Raw genomic sequence first — 17,255 nt, 5'->3', positions numbered from 1 at the left:
TTTCGCATGCAAGCACGATCGCGACTTATCGAGCGAAAAGCAAGAAAGTATGGTATCATAAACGTATTGATTGTTTGAGACCTGGGAAGAAGAGGAGGGAGGGAGTGAGAGATGAGAGATGAGAGATGAGGAATGAGCGATGAGCGATGAGAGAGTGAGAGAGTGAGAGAGTGAGAGAGTGAGAGAGTGAGGGGAGATCTAGATCTATCTACCTGCGGGGAGATTGTCAAACCAGGCAGCTACAACGGCTCCAACACTACTTTTTTCTTCTTCCGAAAGTCATATCACCCGGCTTGGGTGTGGCGAGGAATTGTTGGTATGGGATATCGCTTCTATGTGGTCTGGTCGACTTGAGAGTCCCGGTATTTGCTGGGTGTTCTAAGGAATTCCCTTCGACGCGAAGCCGATCGCACCAATGGCGATTATACTAAGGACGATACAGGAGAGTTTAATGAGCAATGGATTCGGAAGTATCACTAATTGGAGCGGAGATCTCGCCTTTTCCTGTGAGTTCAATTTCAGTGAGCTGATCCCAAGGCCAAGAAACACCAACACAAAAGGTACATACCATTGTGACTCTGCGCACGTGTAAGCTTTGGCTCGCCGGGTCTGGCCAGCCCTGTTCATTGATGAGTTTGCTGTGGCCAGGCCCTGGTTGACTGTTGAGACTGTTGTGACCAGCTCTGATTGGCTTTTGATCTTTTATGAAGCAACGTTCAAGGGCACATGTGGCGGGATTGTATCGAGCTATGCTGATGCTTGTGTCGCAGGCTGGTTCTGTGTTTCCGCAAGTGATTGTTCCAGTCTTAAGTAGCTATCGCAATGCCGGTCGAGTTGGTGTACCCGGGAAACGTATCTTGCACCTTGCGCAATAAGCATTATGCCGCGTGTTGATGAAATGGGCCTTGGCAGCTTCCGGAGTCAGGAAACCACCTTGGCCACGGATTGGACATATCTCACCTTGTTGATGGCGTCATCTCGGAAGTTGACTCATTTTGGTACTTCAAGAAGAAAGAGATGGAAAGAAAGAGCATGAGAAGAGAAACAAAACAATACGAAGAGGAAGCATGAGAGCAGCGCAGTTCCGGGAAAGATCCACCAGGCAACGCGTTTACACACAGAACCTCCCGTGGTACGTCCAGTGTAAATGGACGAGACGAGACGAGACGTCACGATCTAATCAAGAGCGCCGTGATACACAATGTATATCTCCAAGTCACTCCTTTCTTCCCTCCTTTTTTTTTACTCTGGCTCCCGTGAGCCCTATACCATGCGTCTTATCCACCTGAGACCTTGGTTTGATGTCAGGAGCTTAGCACGCATGGGTGCTAACTACTAGGCCAGAAGGCATAATATATCAAAATCTTGGAAGCTAGTGTCCTGTAACATGCTACATGGTACCTAACATATGGGGACGGGTAAAGAATGCACGAAATCAGCTTCCGGGGTTTTATCAGGACCCTTCGACCAAGACAGGTTCTACTCTGAAACAAGATAGAGAAAGAGGAGGAGGAGGAGGAGGAGGAGGAGAAGAAGAAGAGGAAGAATGGGAATTGGGTATATCAACGGTACAAAGGTCATATCAAACATAATATTGAGCAACATGCTACTCAGCCCGCATACGGAGGCGGGGGATCAAGTGAGTGATCCAGCTCCGGTTGTGGGGGCAGGGGAGGTGGTCGGGTTGGCACAGTAGGCCGCCGAGTCAAAGCCGAGCTCTCTGTAGCCGGTAACTCTACAGGTCTTGGATCGTCCGGAAGCTCATATAAGCCCGGTCTGCTTGGTGGCTGGGACTGTCTACGCCAGGTTTGTGTCTCTTCCGAGAATAGCTCAGCCAGCAATTGTCTCGACCGGGGTTGCCCCGATTGAGCTCTCGGAGCCGGTGCCTGAGGTCCCAATGGCGATGGTAGCTCTACCGGATGTTGTTCGAGATCTTCAATATCAGAAATTGTGATAATCTGGCCGAGGTGGCACTTGAGAAGCTCGCGCGTCACAAAGCGTTCTGGAACAAGCCCTTGGGCTTCGACGAGCGATATCCGTGGATTTGAATCGGCCATTCGCTGGAGTCTTCCTGCACGCCGGTGGTGACGGGGACAGTCCTCGGCTCCGATTAGGAAGATGGTGACATGGGCCCAGGGTGCATCGAGGAGAGTCAGCTCAAACTCGTCCATGTCTGTAATTTCACTGCCGAGCATCAAAAGGAGTCGTAGGTTGGGTGTGTGGGGTCCGGCTTGCCACCCATAGATGGGGTGATATGTTGCTGTTTCGGAATGTTTCTGGAAATGCATCTCTTTGATCTTTTGCCATCCCACCATGATAAAACTGCGCCCGGAAAATGCGATCTTATTCCAGACTTCATTGATATTCCAACAGTTGATCACGTCAATGTAATCGGCTTGATTATTGAATGTTACAAGTTGGGAATTGTGCACGCTGCGATCATGTCGGCTCAGTGTTTCGAGAAAGCGACGTAGGATGGCTTTGATCAAATCTATAATTGCATAATTAGCGTGATAAGAGAGGTAGTAAGTATTTGATCTACCTTGGTGCTTTGGCTGCTCAGACTTTAAAAAGGCTGTGAGGAGATATTGGGTAAATCTTGCCTGCAAGGGACTGGTGTTCATCGAGCCACAAGCATCCATAAGTATCATTGTTTCGTCTGTCGGAGATTTGGCACTGGAAAATGACCGGGAAGGAGGCATTATCTGGTTTGAATAGTTTCTGGAGGGATATTGGCTATTGCAGATATCATCAGGTGAATGATATCGAGGGTGAAGTTGCACCGCTGATGCCATACGCTCCCGTGCTGTATCAAGCTCTGATATCAAGTCAGGCTTTTTTGTGGTTTCGCCTCCTATCCGGTGTTTTAGAGTCCAGTAGAGTCGCTCTTCGGCTGTAGTTCTGTAGCCTCTCCACGCAGGCGTCAGTCCCCTCCACCCCGCAGAGGAATCAATGGTGAATCCCAGAGGGTTCGATGTGTGACATTGCCAGGCTATAGGAATTGGCTCAAAGTATCCTGCCCGCAAAAGATGAAGATATTGGAGTGGCTTCTGCGTTCGAAGCTCCTCGACATCTCGAGCTATTCCAGTGCGGTTTTGGTAGGTTAAGGCAAGATACCTGTCGGTGTCATCTTGCCATCTGTGCTGCTCTTCTTCGATAATATCGCTGCGCAATTTGAAAGGTCCGGAAAGCTTCTTTCTTATCTTCAATGCCGTGCGCTCATCTGAGCTCCTGACAGAGAAAGCCTTCCTAAAGCTTGACCGTTTGGATGGCTTCTCACTGTTGTTGTCACCATAGTCGGATCGACGGCGGGTTACAGACATGTCCGATACCAGCGACTCCAACTGCTCAAGCTCCCAGATATTGACGGATGGCTCCGTCAGTTGAACGGCTGCATGTGCCTTCTCGTTGAGGGCTGAATCAAGTGCTATGGTTTCCTGGACGAATCTGAGATGGAATTTTGGATCGGGCTTTGCCACTCCGCGCAATGAAGAGCTTGCGAGTGTGTATGATGACATTATGTTAGCATATGGATTGTTGTTGGAAAGTCGTAGGTGGGAAAAATCGTGGTATGGCTTTTCGCCAGGATAGACCACAGCCTTGGACCACATTTCGAGCACATGCAGGCGCTCAAACTTTATTTTCCAGTACTTATGGACTGGACAGTCACATAGCACATGTGTCTCGTGCTCAGGCTCAATCTCGGGGTTATAGATCCGACACGACATTTGGACACTGTGCAGCATCTTCTGGATTTCGATCTCATCCTGGGCCCGTACTCGCGCAGCTTGTGTCAAAGAGCTTTCTTCAGATCGATAGGACGATCCACTGCTGGATGTTGCAATTGATCGTCTGGGGCTCATCTGGCTTCCGGCCGACGTTGGGGGACTCCCCATGGCCAATGTGTATGAAGGAGGCTCGCTGGGGGAAAGGGCGATCCCCGTGGTATGAACAACGGCGTGGTTATGAGCAGGGTTGATCATGATTACTGCGGACGAGTGGTCCATATTTGATGATCCCTGATTTGAGTATCTGTCAGGATCTTCGTAGTACTGATCGACAGCTTCATTGACACTATTCGCACACTCCACAGTATCAGTAAATTTCGATACCCAATTTGAAGTTGCTGCATACTTGAAGAAAGGGTATAGCTCGTGCCTCGTCGGCATCCGGCACGAAAGACAGAAAATCCAATATTGCTGATCTGGTCGGATGCATGTTGGGTTAGAAGCCGATAAGAAGCCCCGAAGGGCGAGCGCACATTGTGTTCTCCATATACTATTCCAAAATGGCGCCCGGCATGGCATGTCTGACATTCATCACACAGCCCCGGGGCCGTGGCGCTTTGTAAAGCACCGATACCCCATGCCAAAGCACGTGGTCAAAGGAGAAAAACGAGTGGATGCAACCACTTCGCCTAGGTGCGCTCGGACAATTTAGGCTTATCGAGGTACCGCTGCGGCTCTTTCGGTTTCATTTCGCGAGTTCGGCGAATTAACTGGCCTTTTACGCGAGAGATAGAGCCAACCTTGGAAAGCGGGGGAGTTTGTTGATGGTCGGGTGCCTCAGGGGCCAGGCCTGATGTGCAGCACACACATCGGCGCGCTCGGTGATTGGTGGTTTGCTTAAGTCCAAGAGCTCTGCCAAATTAACATCCCTTTGTGACAAATGGGCTGTGTCGAGCTGCTCCCGGAGCCAGTCGCCATCAAAATGCGCTTAGCCCACAGTTTGAGATCACCGAGGAGGAAACCGAATCATTGGGGTCTTCGGCTAGCACTCAAGGGCTTGCCTTGCCGAAATCTCGAGGTCGCATCATCGATGAATCGAGAGAAAGGAACGGAGTAAGCAACTCTACCATCGAAGGAGTTCTCGGCAGAGGATTTATTCCCAGTGCCCGAGGCTACAATATCGCCAAGTATGCCTTCAATCCACGTTTCACTCCCAACGCGCATGATCAACATCATGGGGTGTGCTACCGCAACTGATGTCTTTATTTCCCGGCTTTGAAAGAAGACTGGAACGGGTGATCTTGTATACAGATACGGAGTAGCTCGCTCCGCGTATATCGCGCCCACACAGTTCAGGCAGTTGTGTGGCTCTTGATGTTTCGGTGCTCAACGCGTGCCCGGGACGGGGCTCGGGAGTTCCCGCAGGTGGGTCTTGCTTTTACTCATATGGCGACCTTCCCCACGCACTGCTGGGATCCGTTCACACACCTCTCACACAACTCACAGCTATGAGGAAGCATTGGAAGTCCTTCACGGGACAAATGTGTGTTGAGCTGCACAAGACATCCGACACGTCGTTTGTAATTTCAAGGCTAAGGTCTCAGTGGACCATCTACTTTCTTGTTTTCTTTGATACCCTCGAGAGCTCTAAAAATGTTTGGATAAACACATGTTGCAAGCTATTTCATTTGTTCAAGGTAGCCTCTCTCGGGACGCATCCCTCGGGTTCCCGAGGTCCCGGGTTTCTTGTACCAGGGCACTCCCCGCCAAAAGTACCGATGGTTCAACCGACACGCCTTGAATGGCCATTTATCGTATGGATCGCGGTATATTTGCGTCCACGGGTGGTAAAACTAGCCTTGAAATGGCTACCAGAAATACCCGATTTCCCGTAGGTCCGCTAACAATGCGGGTGGGTTATCAACGCCCGGGAAATGGCCCCCAAAGTTGTGATCTAGAGAGCCTGGCCAGCCATTTCAAGGCTCATACTGGGTTCAAAATAAAGGGAGATCCAGGGGAGCTGTGTACTCACTTTTATAGTATACAAGATTTCCAACCTTTGCAACTAGTGCTGGTGGCCAAAATCCAACATTATATTTGAAGGCACTGAAGAGCAGAGGAGCGTCATTGTTTGCCTTTGTATAAACGGTGCTAAAGCCTTGGGGGTTCTGTGCATATATTGCCACAGACGATGCAAAGCTTTCTGTGAGATAATAAAGAGAGACGCTTCGAAGAATCTCATTGTGGGTCAATACCGAGGGAGCATGTCCTGCATTTGGATCGGACCCTAAATGAGTGAGTCAGTTTGGAGTCGGTTTTTATATTAGTGGCAGCGAATACTCACAATTCAGAAATTTTTCTCCAATCCAAGCGAGCTGTCCAACTGGACTGTCGTACAAAGCCAATCCAACAGTGTTGGGCTATTTGAGAAAGAAAATTGTCAGCTAATTTGCCAAATCACAAGCGGACTGGATAGACGTGATAGATTGATACCTTGGTAGTTTGTTCCACAAAATAGCCAAGACCAGGATTATTCCACTCAATAGTGTTGCCTTCCTCGAATTCTTCTAAGGATGACAACAAGGTTATATTCTCAGCAGCTAGCTGCTCCTGAGTGGGCGGATAAAAAGGAAGAAAAGCCAAATGAGCTGCGCGGACTGTTGTGTTGAACTGATCGTACAGTGTGTATGCAACACCACCGCCCCAATCAGTCCCAAAAGTAGCGTAGGTATCATACCCCAAGACATCTGTCAGTAGTGTATTGAAGATTCGTGCAGTATCTTGAATTGTCCAGTTGGTAGGAGGAGCAGAGGAAAAGGCAAAGCCTGGGAGGGAGGGCACAATCACATCGAAAGACACCTGCTTCCCTGCGACTGTTTTTGCAGCTTTGGTGAGATCATTGATAATGGATGCAAACTCCAGGAAAGACCCAGGCCAGCCATGGAGTAAGAGCAGCGGAATAGCATTTTCCGCGCTCGACTTTTCGTGAATAAAGTAGACATCTAGCCCTTCGATATGAGCTGTATAATGATGAAATCTGCTTCAACGTAAGAAGTGTGCTTTTGGCAAATGGGATGTTTCCCGATCTCACTTGTTCAAAGATTTTTCTTCGATTTTCCAGTCAAAACTTGTCAACCATTCATCCTTGAAGCTTTTTAAATCGCCAAGACTGATGCCCGCGGTCGTTTCGGTGCTGATGAACGATGACTGGGCGGGTAATCTCGTCTTACGAACCAAGTCAAGCATGCGAGGGAGGCGCGACGAGAGATCTATCTGAAAAGGATGTAATTTGAAATTAGTACTGGCTAAGGGTGTCGCTTCACCAAGTCCACAAGTTAGCCCGAAGGCCAGCAATGCCATCCAAGATAACCGCATTGTCATTTGCGAAGATGACCAAATATGGTTCGCCTAGCCTTTTCGAGGAACCGCCATTCAACCCAGGGAATTGGCCTCACTATTTATAATACCTGGATCTATGGATAGGTAGAATTTACCCGACGAGATTCGTGGCTGTTGGTAAAGAAGCGAGTGATTACCAAGCCTTCGTACTTACCAATCAGTTCAAGCAGCCCTGGAGATATCATTGAATCACGCCACCGTCTGGAGTACATGGGAGAATGGATGGGATCCCTTTTCCAAGGTTAAACATCCCTATGCTCGATCTGCGGAACAATACTGCCTCATGCACGGTAAGCACTAACCTTGGAAGTTTGCCCGGGACCCATGGACCATTTACCTCAATGGGCCAAGATAGCCAGTGCTAGCATGTCTTTCGGCCCTGTCACCAGGCCAAGTCTCGCAAATACTTTCCTACAAGTGAGCACCGATCAAATAAACCCCTGAGGTCTTGGATCAGGTACCTCGAGCCCCGCCAAACTGGACAAGTAAAAAGACTCTTGATTCGAGCGATGATGATGCGATAGCTGAGAAAAATATTGTACATGCAAAATAAACAAAATTACAGTTAGAGCTTACCACCGGTGATCTGCTCTCCAAGCTGCTTGACACGTGTCTGGATGAGCTCCCAGCGAGCAGTCTCATTCCTTTGGGTCTGGTTGACAAGGCTGTTGATAGTAGAGGGACTGCCCTTGTTCCAGATGCTGTCACCTGGTGTGTTGTCGTTCAACCAAGCCTTGTTCTCACCCTCGGGGAAGGCGCGATCGATCTCAGCAGCGAGTTGCTCCTCGGTTGTGATGAAAGTGCGAGCATTCATGTACAATTCTTGGAGGTCTGCTCTGCGGGCTTCCTCCTTCTGGTACTTCTTTGCTTCGAGGCGAGCCTGGGAAAGAGCAATGCGTGCCTCGCGGTTGGGATCGGGCAAGACCGGCTGCTTGTGAGGCAACATGGCCGCGATGGTCGAGGGGCGGGTCAGACGCTCGTCTTCACGCTCAGGTTGTTGGAAGATTCGTTCGCGTCGCTCCTGGCTCTCACGACTGCGGCTGAACATCTTTCCCTCTGCGGAACGCTTGCGCGCGTACAGGTTCTGAAGACCCTCGCGCAGGTTTTGTCGGCGGAGATCGGCCATTTTGTGCTTCCATTCCAGCTTCTCAGGGTCGCCGCTCCGGGCGCTCACTTTCCGCGGGGACTTGGGGAGAGGTGTGGCGGCATCGAGGTACGCTTTCTTGGGTTTGTCTGTCCGACGGGCCGGGAAGAGCTCGCGAGGCACGGGTAGTGTACCCCGGACATGGGGTCGGTTTGGGTTTGATGGCTGAACGATCTTTGGGACATCGATGAAGTGAGGGGATTCGGGTCCGACTCGTAGGCTGGAGGAGGTAGCAAATCCACGGACCTGCACGGAGGCAGTCCGGCTGTTGCGCAGGGCAGACATGCGGCACAACTTGAGATTGACCGTGAGACTGGAGAGACGAGGACCGCAATGGGTTATGGAGATGATGGTTACTGCCGGCCGACGAGAACACCTCCAATCAAACAGAGTAGCCTAACGATAACCGTATAATCAGGAGCAACGCGGTAAGTCGACGAAGCGATTTTCTAGCTGGCCCGTGCACGCTATTTCTTGGCGCCAAAAAAAAAACTTCCTTCGCCGCCTTTTATTTTCCTTCTTCTTTTCTTTGCACTCTGCCAATCTTCGTGTTTGGTCTTGCCTTCGATTTTTTTTTCGTCAGGCACATACCTTTTTTCTCACATCTATCCCTAGTACTTCATCATGGGTACAGGAAAGAAGGAGGCCTCTCGTAAAGAGAGGGAGGGAAAGCCCAAGGATGGCATGGGCAATGTCAAGACCAAAGGTGAAAATTTCTACCGGTATGTACAGCTCCTAAGCAAAACACTCGCAGTCATACTGACCATGATCACAGCGATGCCAAGAAGATCAAGACCTTGAACATGTTCAAGGATGGAAAGGCTCGTCGTAACGCTCAGGGTGAGATCACAGTGGCCGCCAGTTATCAGTCCAGAGACCTGCCGACAGCTCGTATTGAGCCAAACCGTAAATGGTTTGCAAACTCTCGAGTCATCTCACAAGAGGCTCTGACCTCGTTCCGTGATGCTGTTGCCGAGCGTGCTTCCGACCCTTACCAAGTTCTCCTCAAGACCAACAAGCTTCCCATGAGCTTGATCCGGGACGGTGACGGAATCAACGGGCTCAAGCAGCATCAGGCTAAGATGGCGATCGAGACTGCCCCCTTCAACGACACTTTCGGTCCCAAGGCTCAGCGCAAGCGTGTCAAGCTTGGTGTCTCTTCTCTCGAAGACCTCGCTGGCGAGTCCGCCCGCAACCAAGACACCTACAGTCAAAAGAACGATGAAGGGTTCCACGCCGATGGAAGTGCGATCGTTCGTGGCGATGACACTGCCGCTGCTGAGGACTTGGGTCTGCTCACAACTTCCCGCGAGTCTGTCTTCTCCAAGGGACAGAGTAAGCGTATCTGGAACGAGCTGTACAAGGTCATCGATTCCTCCGATGTTATCATTCACGTCTTGGACTCACGTGATCCCAACGGTACTCGTTGCAGAAGTGTTGAAAAATACGTTCGCGAGGAGGCACCCCACAAGCACTTGATCTTTGTTCTGAACAAGTGTGATCTTGTCCCAACCGGTGTTGCTGTAAGTTCAAAGTCTACTCTTTCCTCACTTTGTAGCGTTCTAGTTTTGCTTTTCTTTGCTTTTCACCCCCTCGTTCCATCGCTAAGTCAAGGCCTTTTCCTGCGACTCATGTCGTGCATGACCTCGGTTGTGCTTTTTTCTCAATGGAATCCAGTCTGTTACAGCTTTGGTATATTGACGCTGGCCCGCACCGAATTTCGTTATGAAGCTAGGTTGACTTGTTTTCGTCTTGAAAGCCTGTCGCAAGGGTCAGACGTGTTTTGTTTTTGAGTTGAGCTCTGCTTCTGCCTTTTTGGTGGCTTAGTAGTAGAGCTCTTAGTAACATCCCACACATTCATTTTACAATGTTCACACATTGCTGGGAACAGATTGCTAACTTTGCATCTCTTCCAGGCCGCTTGGGTCCGTCACCTTTCCAAGGACTACCCTACCCTTGCATTCCACGCCAACATCAACAACTCCTTTGGTAAGGGCTCTTTGATTGCCCTGCTCCGCCAGTTCTCTTCCCTTCACTCCGATCGGAAGCAGGTCTCGGTTGGTTTCATTGGCTACCCCAACACTGGAAAGTCTTCCATCATCAACACTCTTCGCAAGAAGAAGGTCTGCACAGTTGCCCCTATTCCCGGAGAGACCAAGGTGTGGCAGTACATCACTCTTATGAAGAGAATCTACCTCATCGACTGCCCCGGTGTCGTCCCACCCAACGCGAATGACACCGAGGAGGACATTCTCCTTCGCGGTGTTTGCAGAGTGGAGAACGTTGAGAACCCCGAGCAGTACATCCCTGCTGTGCTTCGTCGTGTGCAGCCCCGTCACCTCGAGCGTACCTATGGCATCAAGCACCAGGAAGATTACCTCGAATGGCTGGCACTTCTTGCTCGCCAGGGTGGTCGTCTCCTCAAGGGAGGTGAAGCCGATCTGGATGGTGTTGCCAAGATGGTCATCAATGACTTCCTTCGCGGAAAGATCCCCTGGTACACTCCCCCACCCAAGGGCAAGGGCAAGGAAGGCGAAGAAGAGGACGATGGTGTCGAGGGCCGTGAAGGTCGCCTCGGCGAGATGCCTCGCAAGCGCAAGTTGGATGAAAACAACGAGCCTGTTGAGAAAGATGACGAAGCTGAATCTTCTGACTCCCAGCCTGGTGATGAGGAAGTCGATGGCGCTGATAGCGACAATGACTCCATCGCCAACATCGAAGTCAGCGACGTGGAGAGTGGCGAGGAGGATTGATCAATTCGCCTGTGATCTCTTAAGGCACTTGAGTGTCACCCCTTTCAGCTCATGAAGCCCGGCAATTTGCCGCCATGAGCCCAGCCATACCAGCTCTTGAAACAGACCTTGGCTGGCTCTTCCATCTTCGCCTCTCGAGTGAATTTGGCTCCCACAAGCTATCAGGCCATGCGATGCTTCGCTCTGACCAACGCTTGCCACACCCCCAAGCCGCGTGACTACCGTGAGCATTTCAGTAAATGAACTGTACTATCCTTCGGGCCTCTTGTTTAACAAGCACCAGCCCTCCCTCAGATACCCGATTCAAAAAGAATCATCATGAATGAAAATAATTCACTTATAACGTCATGTTTTTTCTTGTATCCGCTTGTAGTCCCAGTCAGTGTATTTTGAAAAATTATTTCATCTCTCTGCCCGCTTGGTTTGTCTGATGATAGGCTCATAATCCAGCTTATAGAAGGTCTCAAGCGCATGATCCCGAACCATTCTTCTTTCCTATGCAAGCTAAAAATTGCAAACATGATTTGGCTCTTCACATTGCACGACCACATCATTTGGCCACAACTCCATCGTTTTCCATATCCTTCCAGGGTGCTGGACAAGCCAAAATAGGCCTCAGACCAGTATAGCTCCGTCCAAGAGGTCGGACTAATCTCAACAGATCAAGAACATTAAGACCGCTCCCAGGATCCCGGATTTTTGGGTTAGCCCCTGCGGCCAAAAGAATTTCGACAACCTCGTAATTGAACCGCAAGCTAGCTATCCAAACAGGCGTAGCCCCGACACGGCCACCGGGCGCATTCACATCAATATTTGGATCCGCCGCAAGTATAGACTTGACAACGGGCGTCATTCCAAAAGAGGATGCATAATACAACGGATGCGTAATATCGATCGTCTCACGATCTTTTTCACGCGAAACCGTGTGTCGAAATAGCGTTTGCAACCACGTGGCATAATTTCCACGTCCTGGAAGTGCTCGTGAGTCAAATAGCTTATGAACCAATTTCAAGTCCCCAAAGTTGCACGCTGCTCCGTGCTCAGGCCAATAATTTGCAGCGTAAGTCAAGAAGGGATGGTTTACCCGCAGTGTCGGGGGATTCTCAATCATGTATCCGGCTGAAAAGTTGTCGAGACATAGATAGGTCAGGCACAGGTTCATGATCTTCAGGTCTGCAGTGGTGGGATCAAGACGGAAATAGTTGACTCGGGAAGAGCTGATCCAGTCTGAAGTCAGGAAGTCCTTGACAGAAGAATGGGCGAGAATCACACAGCCGTCTTGATCTTCTGTTATGAGACCCTGGCATATTTGGAGAAGGATGTGTGGAGGCACGAGCATCATGTCTTCGTCCAGAAGGTTATCCGCTTCGTCCAGGACAACGATTTCATTCAACCGGCGTAGTGTCAGGGGTTGTTTCACAAAGCTTATCCAGAACAATGCCTCGCGGGCGATTTTCCAGTCGGCTGGTGCTATCCTTTCAAGCGTGTTTGCGTAAGTTTCCCGCAATGTCACAGGAAGACTTCGAAGTGCTTCGCGCATTGCTCGAACAGACCGCTGGGTACTCAGATTCTCTAAGGAGAGTTGAACCCAACGGAACCTAAGATGTGTTAGAGGATTTGGGTGACGGCCAAAGAGCTACTTACGAGCCATCTGCGTTCTGAAGAAGGGTTGTCTCAATCTCTGATTTGAACTTCGGCGTCAAACTTTTGAGCGTCTCATCGGTCTCAAGGCGCCATTGAATGAATATATCTATATCTCCTCGCACTTGTCGGCTTATGTTGAGGACTGATCCACCGCGGTGCTTGAAGACCAGCGTGTTTGTAGTGGTTATGAGCACGCGTATGTTCTGGCATGCGTTTGCAAGCCTGACGAGGGACTCTTCAATCAGGTCCATGTCGTCACTCTCGTTGACTGCATCAACTAAGAGCACAACTTGCCCTTTTTTAGAAGCGCATTTTAAAATCGCGGCTTCGAGAACACTTGTCTCGATGGGGAACCGATGGGCTTGGTTTTTCGGAGCTCTGTGATAAGTAGACCAAATGTCGCCCAAGATTGAAGGCTCTGCGCTCGAAAGTTGTGCCACCAGAGATCCAAGAACATTTCTCGCAATCTGAGACGCATGGTCGCCTATCGTACAGTAGAAATAGGCAACGCATATGGATGGGTCTTGCGATGACATCGAAGTAAGTTTGTCTGCAGTCTGAGAACTAGAAAGATCAGATGGAACATAATCAAGTACTCAACCTGACTTACAATAGTGTTGTTTTCCCAGTTCCAGCTTCAGCATCAGTCATTAGTAAAAGCCGCCATGTTGGTAACAGATACATACATTTTCCTAAAAGAAACAGAGCTCGGTCCTCCTCGAGTAAAGGACTTTCCTTTGTGTTGAGAAATTCCATCAAATGTCCCGAAAGGAACCATCTACCAGTCCTCATTTGATAGCGCTTGGACGCTCGTAAATGTGCGCTCTCTGGGCTCACAGGAGCCATCCATTGGAGTAGCTCTCTATTGGCTATCTTATTTCGCTCGCGGTCACGAATCTGCAAGTCCTCCTTCAAAGCGCTCGTCAAAGCGCCGATTTCTTGCTGTATACCGTGATCTGCGGATGTATGGTCTGCCATCAGGACCAATATCAACCAAGACTTGACCCTTTCCAGGCGAACAAGATGTTCATTGACTTGTTTCTGCGTAAATGGCCACTTGAGATTGCGTTTCAAGTGTTTCAATTTGGTCTCCGGTGTCCCTAGATCGGTGAGCAAGGTCTGGAGAAACTCATTTGTCGTGTACAACACTCTGGACATAGCATCACGGTCGAACAAAGCCGACTCGTAGCTTTTCTCGTCGCATTGACTTTGCTCTGTTTGTGCTGCTAGATGGTCCAATATCCCTTTCAGAGCGAAGAGCTCTTCGCTGAGCCTCCGTACCTCGGAACTTGCGCTCTTCACAGCTTTCGCGTATTCAATGAGGCTGGCAAGAACATGGCTGACTTCTATCACGAGGCCGGTTATAGATATGGGATCCATTGTGATTGGAACACGACGTCAAATTAGTATAACAACGGTAGTTTTGTTCAAAATCCACAGTGGGATGTGTGCTGTCAGCCGTACGAGTATCCACCGATCCTTGAGGGGATTAGCTCCGGAGATCGTTTCAGGCGTCTCAGCCTAACTTGATCCCTGAAGAACAATTGACCTGGTACGACCAGGAATTTGTTGAACATTTCGTCTTGATCTTCAAAAACAAGGGAAAGAAATCTGCAAGATCTTGAACAAAGAATATTGAGTCAAGTGCCAAAGGCCCGAAGTTCCAAGGCTGTCACTATTCGCGGCTGTACACTCACCGCCCACTTTACCTCGTCATCGACCCGCGCCCTCTTGACGCTGACATGCCCGCAAACATGTCGATGGTCCCCTATAACGGGGGCAATCATGTTGTTTTGTAAGTCGTGTGAAGCTGCTGCATAGCTTTCTCTAACCACCTTAGGCGACACAATGACTCTGTGGTTGTCTTCGATCACGACTCCCAGCAGCTCGTTCTCCGCAACACGTCAGATACCGACCATGGAGATATGGAGCTCACTAACTGTCCGCTCTGCCATCGCCCCATGAATGAAAATAGCAGGGGACCACAACGGCAGAATGAGGAACCCGAGGGCGAATTCGTCAACCCAAATTACTTTCGCATGCTCAACAACAGCCTTCCCAGCTCGGCAAGCTCATCAACTCCCCCATCTCCACGCCGCCGTCTGGTTCAACCCGCACTACCTGGCGGGCCAACATATGAGCCGTCTCCTCAACCTACCTCCGCGCCACAAGGTATCTCGTCTGCTGCGTTCAGCCCGGATTACTTCAAGAGGTTTTTTGTGGAAGAGCGTGTTCTGGGAAAAGGTGGGAAGGGTGTGGTGCTACTAGTGAAACACGTGCTGGACAGTGTGTCACTGGGCCATTACGCCTGTAAGCGTGTGCCCGTTGGCGATGATCATGAGTGGTTGGAGAAGGTTTTGGGAGAAGTGCAACTTTTGCAACACCTCTCGCATCAGAACCTAGTCTCGTATCGCCATGTTTGGCTTGAAAACGCAAAGATTAGCACATTTGGTCCCAGTGTGGCCTGTGCATTTATTTTGCAACAATACTGCAATGCAGGCGATCTGAACGACTATATCTGCGGCACCGTCCAAACATCAACCACCGCGCAGCAGTTAAAGGATCGCCTTCGCCGAAAGTCGAAGGGCGAACCGGAGCCACAGTCCAATCTGGGAGGACCTCGCAAACTTCAACTTGATGAGATTTACTCCTTTTTCCGAGATATCACCTCCGGGCTGCGCTACCTGCATGCAAATGGATACATTCACCGTGATCTGAAGCCACACAACTGCCTTCTTCATGAAACGGGTGATGGAATCAGGGTACTTGTCAGTGATTTCGGTGAAGTGCAGCAACAAAATGCGATGCGCAAATCCACAGGGGCGACTGGAACCCTCTCATATTGCGCGCCTGAAGTTCTCCGACAAGAGTATCCCGATGGGCCTTTCGGAAATTTCACTTTCAAGTCAGATATCTTTTCCCTGGGGATGATCCTCTACTTCCTGTGTTTTGCGGCTCTCCCATACGCCAACGCCGACATTTTAAACGAAGAAAAAGAAGATCTGGACCAGCTTCGTGCTGAAATCACCAGCTGGGCTGGGTTCGACCATGCACGAACCATTCGTCCCGACCTCCCCGAGAAGTTATACCGATTCTTGGAGCGATTGCTTTTCGTTGACCCCGCCCGACGGCCATCTGCCGAAGAAGTGTTGAACGGAATACAAGTCGGAGCAAATGCCAATGACAACTTCCGGTTCCGAAAACCCAGCACGAGCTCAACAAGTACGGAAATCCCCGGTGCTCGAATTCAAAGTCTGGACAAACCACGGACATCTTCAGAGCGAACTCTTTCGCCTATAAAAAAGAATCCAAGGAATGCAACGTCTTTCCGGCGGGACTCAATGTTTGACCCAAGTCAATTTAGAGGCAGCACCGCACCTGTTCCTGATGCCGCTGAAAGTTCTCTCAGCTCAAGTCCAGATCGAGACATCGTCATCCGGCACCGGCATTCTACCTCTTCTCCCATTTCTTCTAATGACTTGCATGAAAAAACTCCGTCGCCGCTCTCTCAACCTCAGCCTATTCCTCAACATCATCTCTTGCCTCCGCCCCCAAGCCGCTTTCCCAGGCTCCACGCTTTGGTTTCTTTTGCTTCTTCTTCACCTGTTGTACAGATCGTTTTTTTCCTTACCAAGGTTGCCTCACTTCTCCACCCCTGCTCGCCGCTGGCCGTGAATCCTTGGATTCTTTACCCTCTTCTCCTCTCCGCAGCATTGACTTTGAAGGCGCGCAGCGTTCGAGTACAGTCTCTTGCTGTCTTGATCCACCTGCTAGTCGTCGGACTCGGATTCCGCCTGGGTGGTCTCTGCGTTTGGCACATACGTCCAGAGGATGAAATATAAACCGACGTCCTCCTCGCACCTGCCGCTTGTCATTTTCGATCTACGATTTATGCTCAATACCTCTTAACGACTGCATGATATCTGACATTCTCTTACCAGCGCTGCGTTTCCATGTTGGTTGACAGGTACCGAACCAGATGACTTGAACATCAGCTTTGCACATGAAACATTGACGAGTCTTATCCTTACCTTCAGCAAGGGTCAAACATTATCACTGAGCGGATTTGCGCTTCAGACAATCATTTAGTATATCAGTAACCTGCAAGACAGGCTGCAAAGAGTCGGTGCGACCGGCCATGCCACCTATGATAGTCGCGCTGCATACTCCAAGGCAAACAAAACATCGCAAAACTGCTCATTTCAAGGTTCCCCGCTTGGCTTAGAGCCTGGTTTTTCAAGGTTGAAAGGAGAAAACGTATCCAATCTCTAAGGTGAAGATCTTAATTCAGTTACTCCAGACCTATCACTCCAAATATCAGTCCTTCATTTCCCCAATTTCACCGGTGGAATATGTATCGCAAAATATGGCCGAACACTATGAGATCCGCTCATTTATATCATACAAGCTCAACCTCAAAGCCCAAAACACACTCACGACACCGGTTGGAGCGTGATCAGCCGTGGCCATCAACAAAACATCCCACGCCGTATGAAATACTAGACGTACGGAAAGGCCAGCCCTACCACAAGAGGAAATACTATCACCTCGTTAAAGCCTACCACCCAGATCTGAACACCAGGACTT

At 49.8% G+C, this 17,255-nt stretch overlaps 6 protein-coding genes across 6 annotated transcripts; 2 read left to right on the top strand and 4 right to left on the bottom strand.

Annotated features, from left to right (window-relative positions):
• Positions 1 to 1,610: 1,610 nt before the first annotated feature.
• On the bottom strand, positions 1,611 to 4,169 carry N7506_010094 (uncharacterized protein; the record flags this gene model as incomplete). Its single annotated transcript, XM_056959387.1, has 1 exon — positions 1,611 to 4,169. The coding sequence occupies one exon, from the start codon at positions 4,167 to 4,169 to the stop codon at positions 1,611 to 1,613; it is 2,559 nt and encodes an 852-aa protein (XP_056808777.1).
• A 2,016-nt stretch (positions 4,170 to 6,185) lies between these two features.
• Positions 6,186 to 6,974, bottom strand: N7506_010093 (epoxide hydrolase family protein; the record flags this gene model as incomplete). Its single annotated transcript, XM_056959386.1, has 2 exons — positions 6,186 to 6,765; positions 6,820 to 6,974. 2 exons carry the CDS (start codon positions 6,972 to 6,974, stop codon positions 6,186 to 6,188), a joined length of 735 nt encoding a protein of 244 aa, XP_056808776.1.
• A 718-nt stretch (positions 6,975 to 7,692) lies between these two features.
• Positions 7,693 to 8,556, bottom strand: N7506_010092 (uncharacterized protein; the record flags this gene model as incomplete). The annotated part of the gene is made up of 1 exon (XM_056959385.1): positions 7,693 to 8,556. The coding sequence occupies one exon, from the start codon at positions 8,554 to 8,556 to the stop codon at positions 7,693 to 7,695; it is 864 nt and encodes a 287-aa protein (XP_056808775.1).
• Positions 8,557 to 8,895: 339 nt separating this feature from the next.
• Positions 8,896 to 11,024, top strand: N7506_010091 (putative GTPase NOG2; the record flags this gene model as incomplete). Its single annotated transcript, XM_056959384.1, has 3 exons — positions 8,896 to 8,993; positions 9,047 to 9,794; positions 10,188 to 11,024. The coding sequence occupies 3 exons, from the start codon at positions 8,896 to 8,898 to the stop codon at positions 11,022 to 11,024; spliced, it is 1,683 nt and encodes a 560-aa protein (XP_056808774.1).
• Positions 11,025 to 11,574: 550 nt separating this feature from the next.
• Positions 11,575 to 14,048, bottom strand: N7506_010090 (uncharacterized protein; the record flags this gene model as incomplete). Its single annotated transcript, XM_056959383.1, has 4 exons — positions 11,575 to 12,622; positions 12,669 to 13,232; positions 13,279 to 13,303; positions 13,355 to 14,048. The coding sequence occupies 4 exons, from the start codon at positions 14,046 to 14,048 to the stop codon at positions 11,575 to 11,577; spliced, it is 2,331 nt and encodes a 776-aa protein (XP_056808773.1).
• A 362-nt stretch (positions 14,049 to 14,410) lies between these two features.
• On the top strand, positions 14,411 to 16,510 carry N7506_010089 (protein kinase IKS1; the record flags this gene model as incomplete). The annotated part of the gene is made up of 2 exons (XM_056959382.1): positions 14,411 to 14,463; positions 14,509 to 16,510. The coding sequence occupies 2 exons, from the start codon at positions 14,411 to 14,413 to the stop codon at positions 16,508 to 16,510; spliced, it is 2,055 nt and encodes a 684-aa protein (XP_056808772.1).
• Between the last annotated feature and the right edge of the window lie 745 nt (positions 16,511 to 17,255).

This window comes from Penicillium brevicompactum (genome assembly GCF_028827555.1).
Source record: "Penicillium brevicompactum strain IBT 35665 chromosome Unknown utg000006l_segment0_segment0, whole genome shotgun sequence".
Taxonomy (NCBI): Eukaryota; Fungi; Ascomycota; class Eurotiomycetes; order Eurotiales; family Aspergillaceae; genus Penicillium; species Penicillium brevicompactum.
This window is presented reverse-complemented; position numbering and strand designations above follow the sequence as displayed.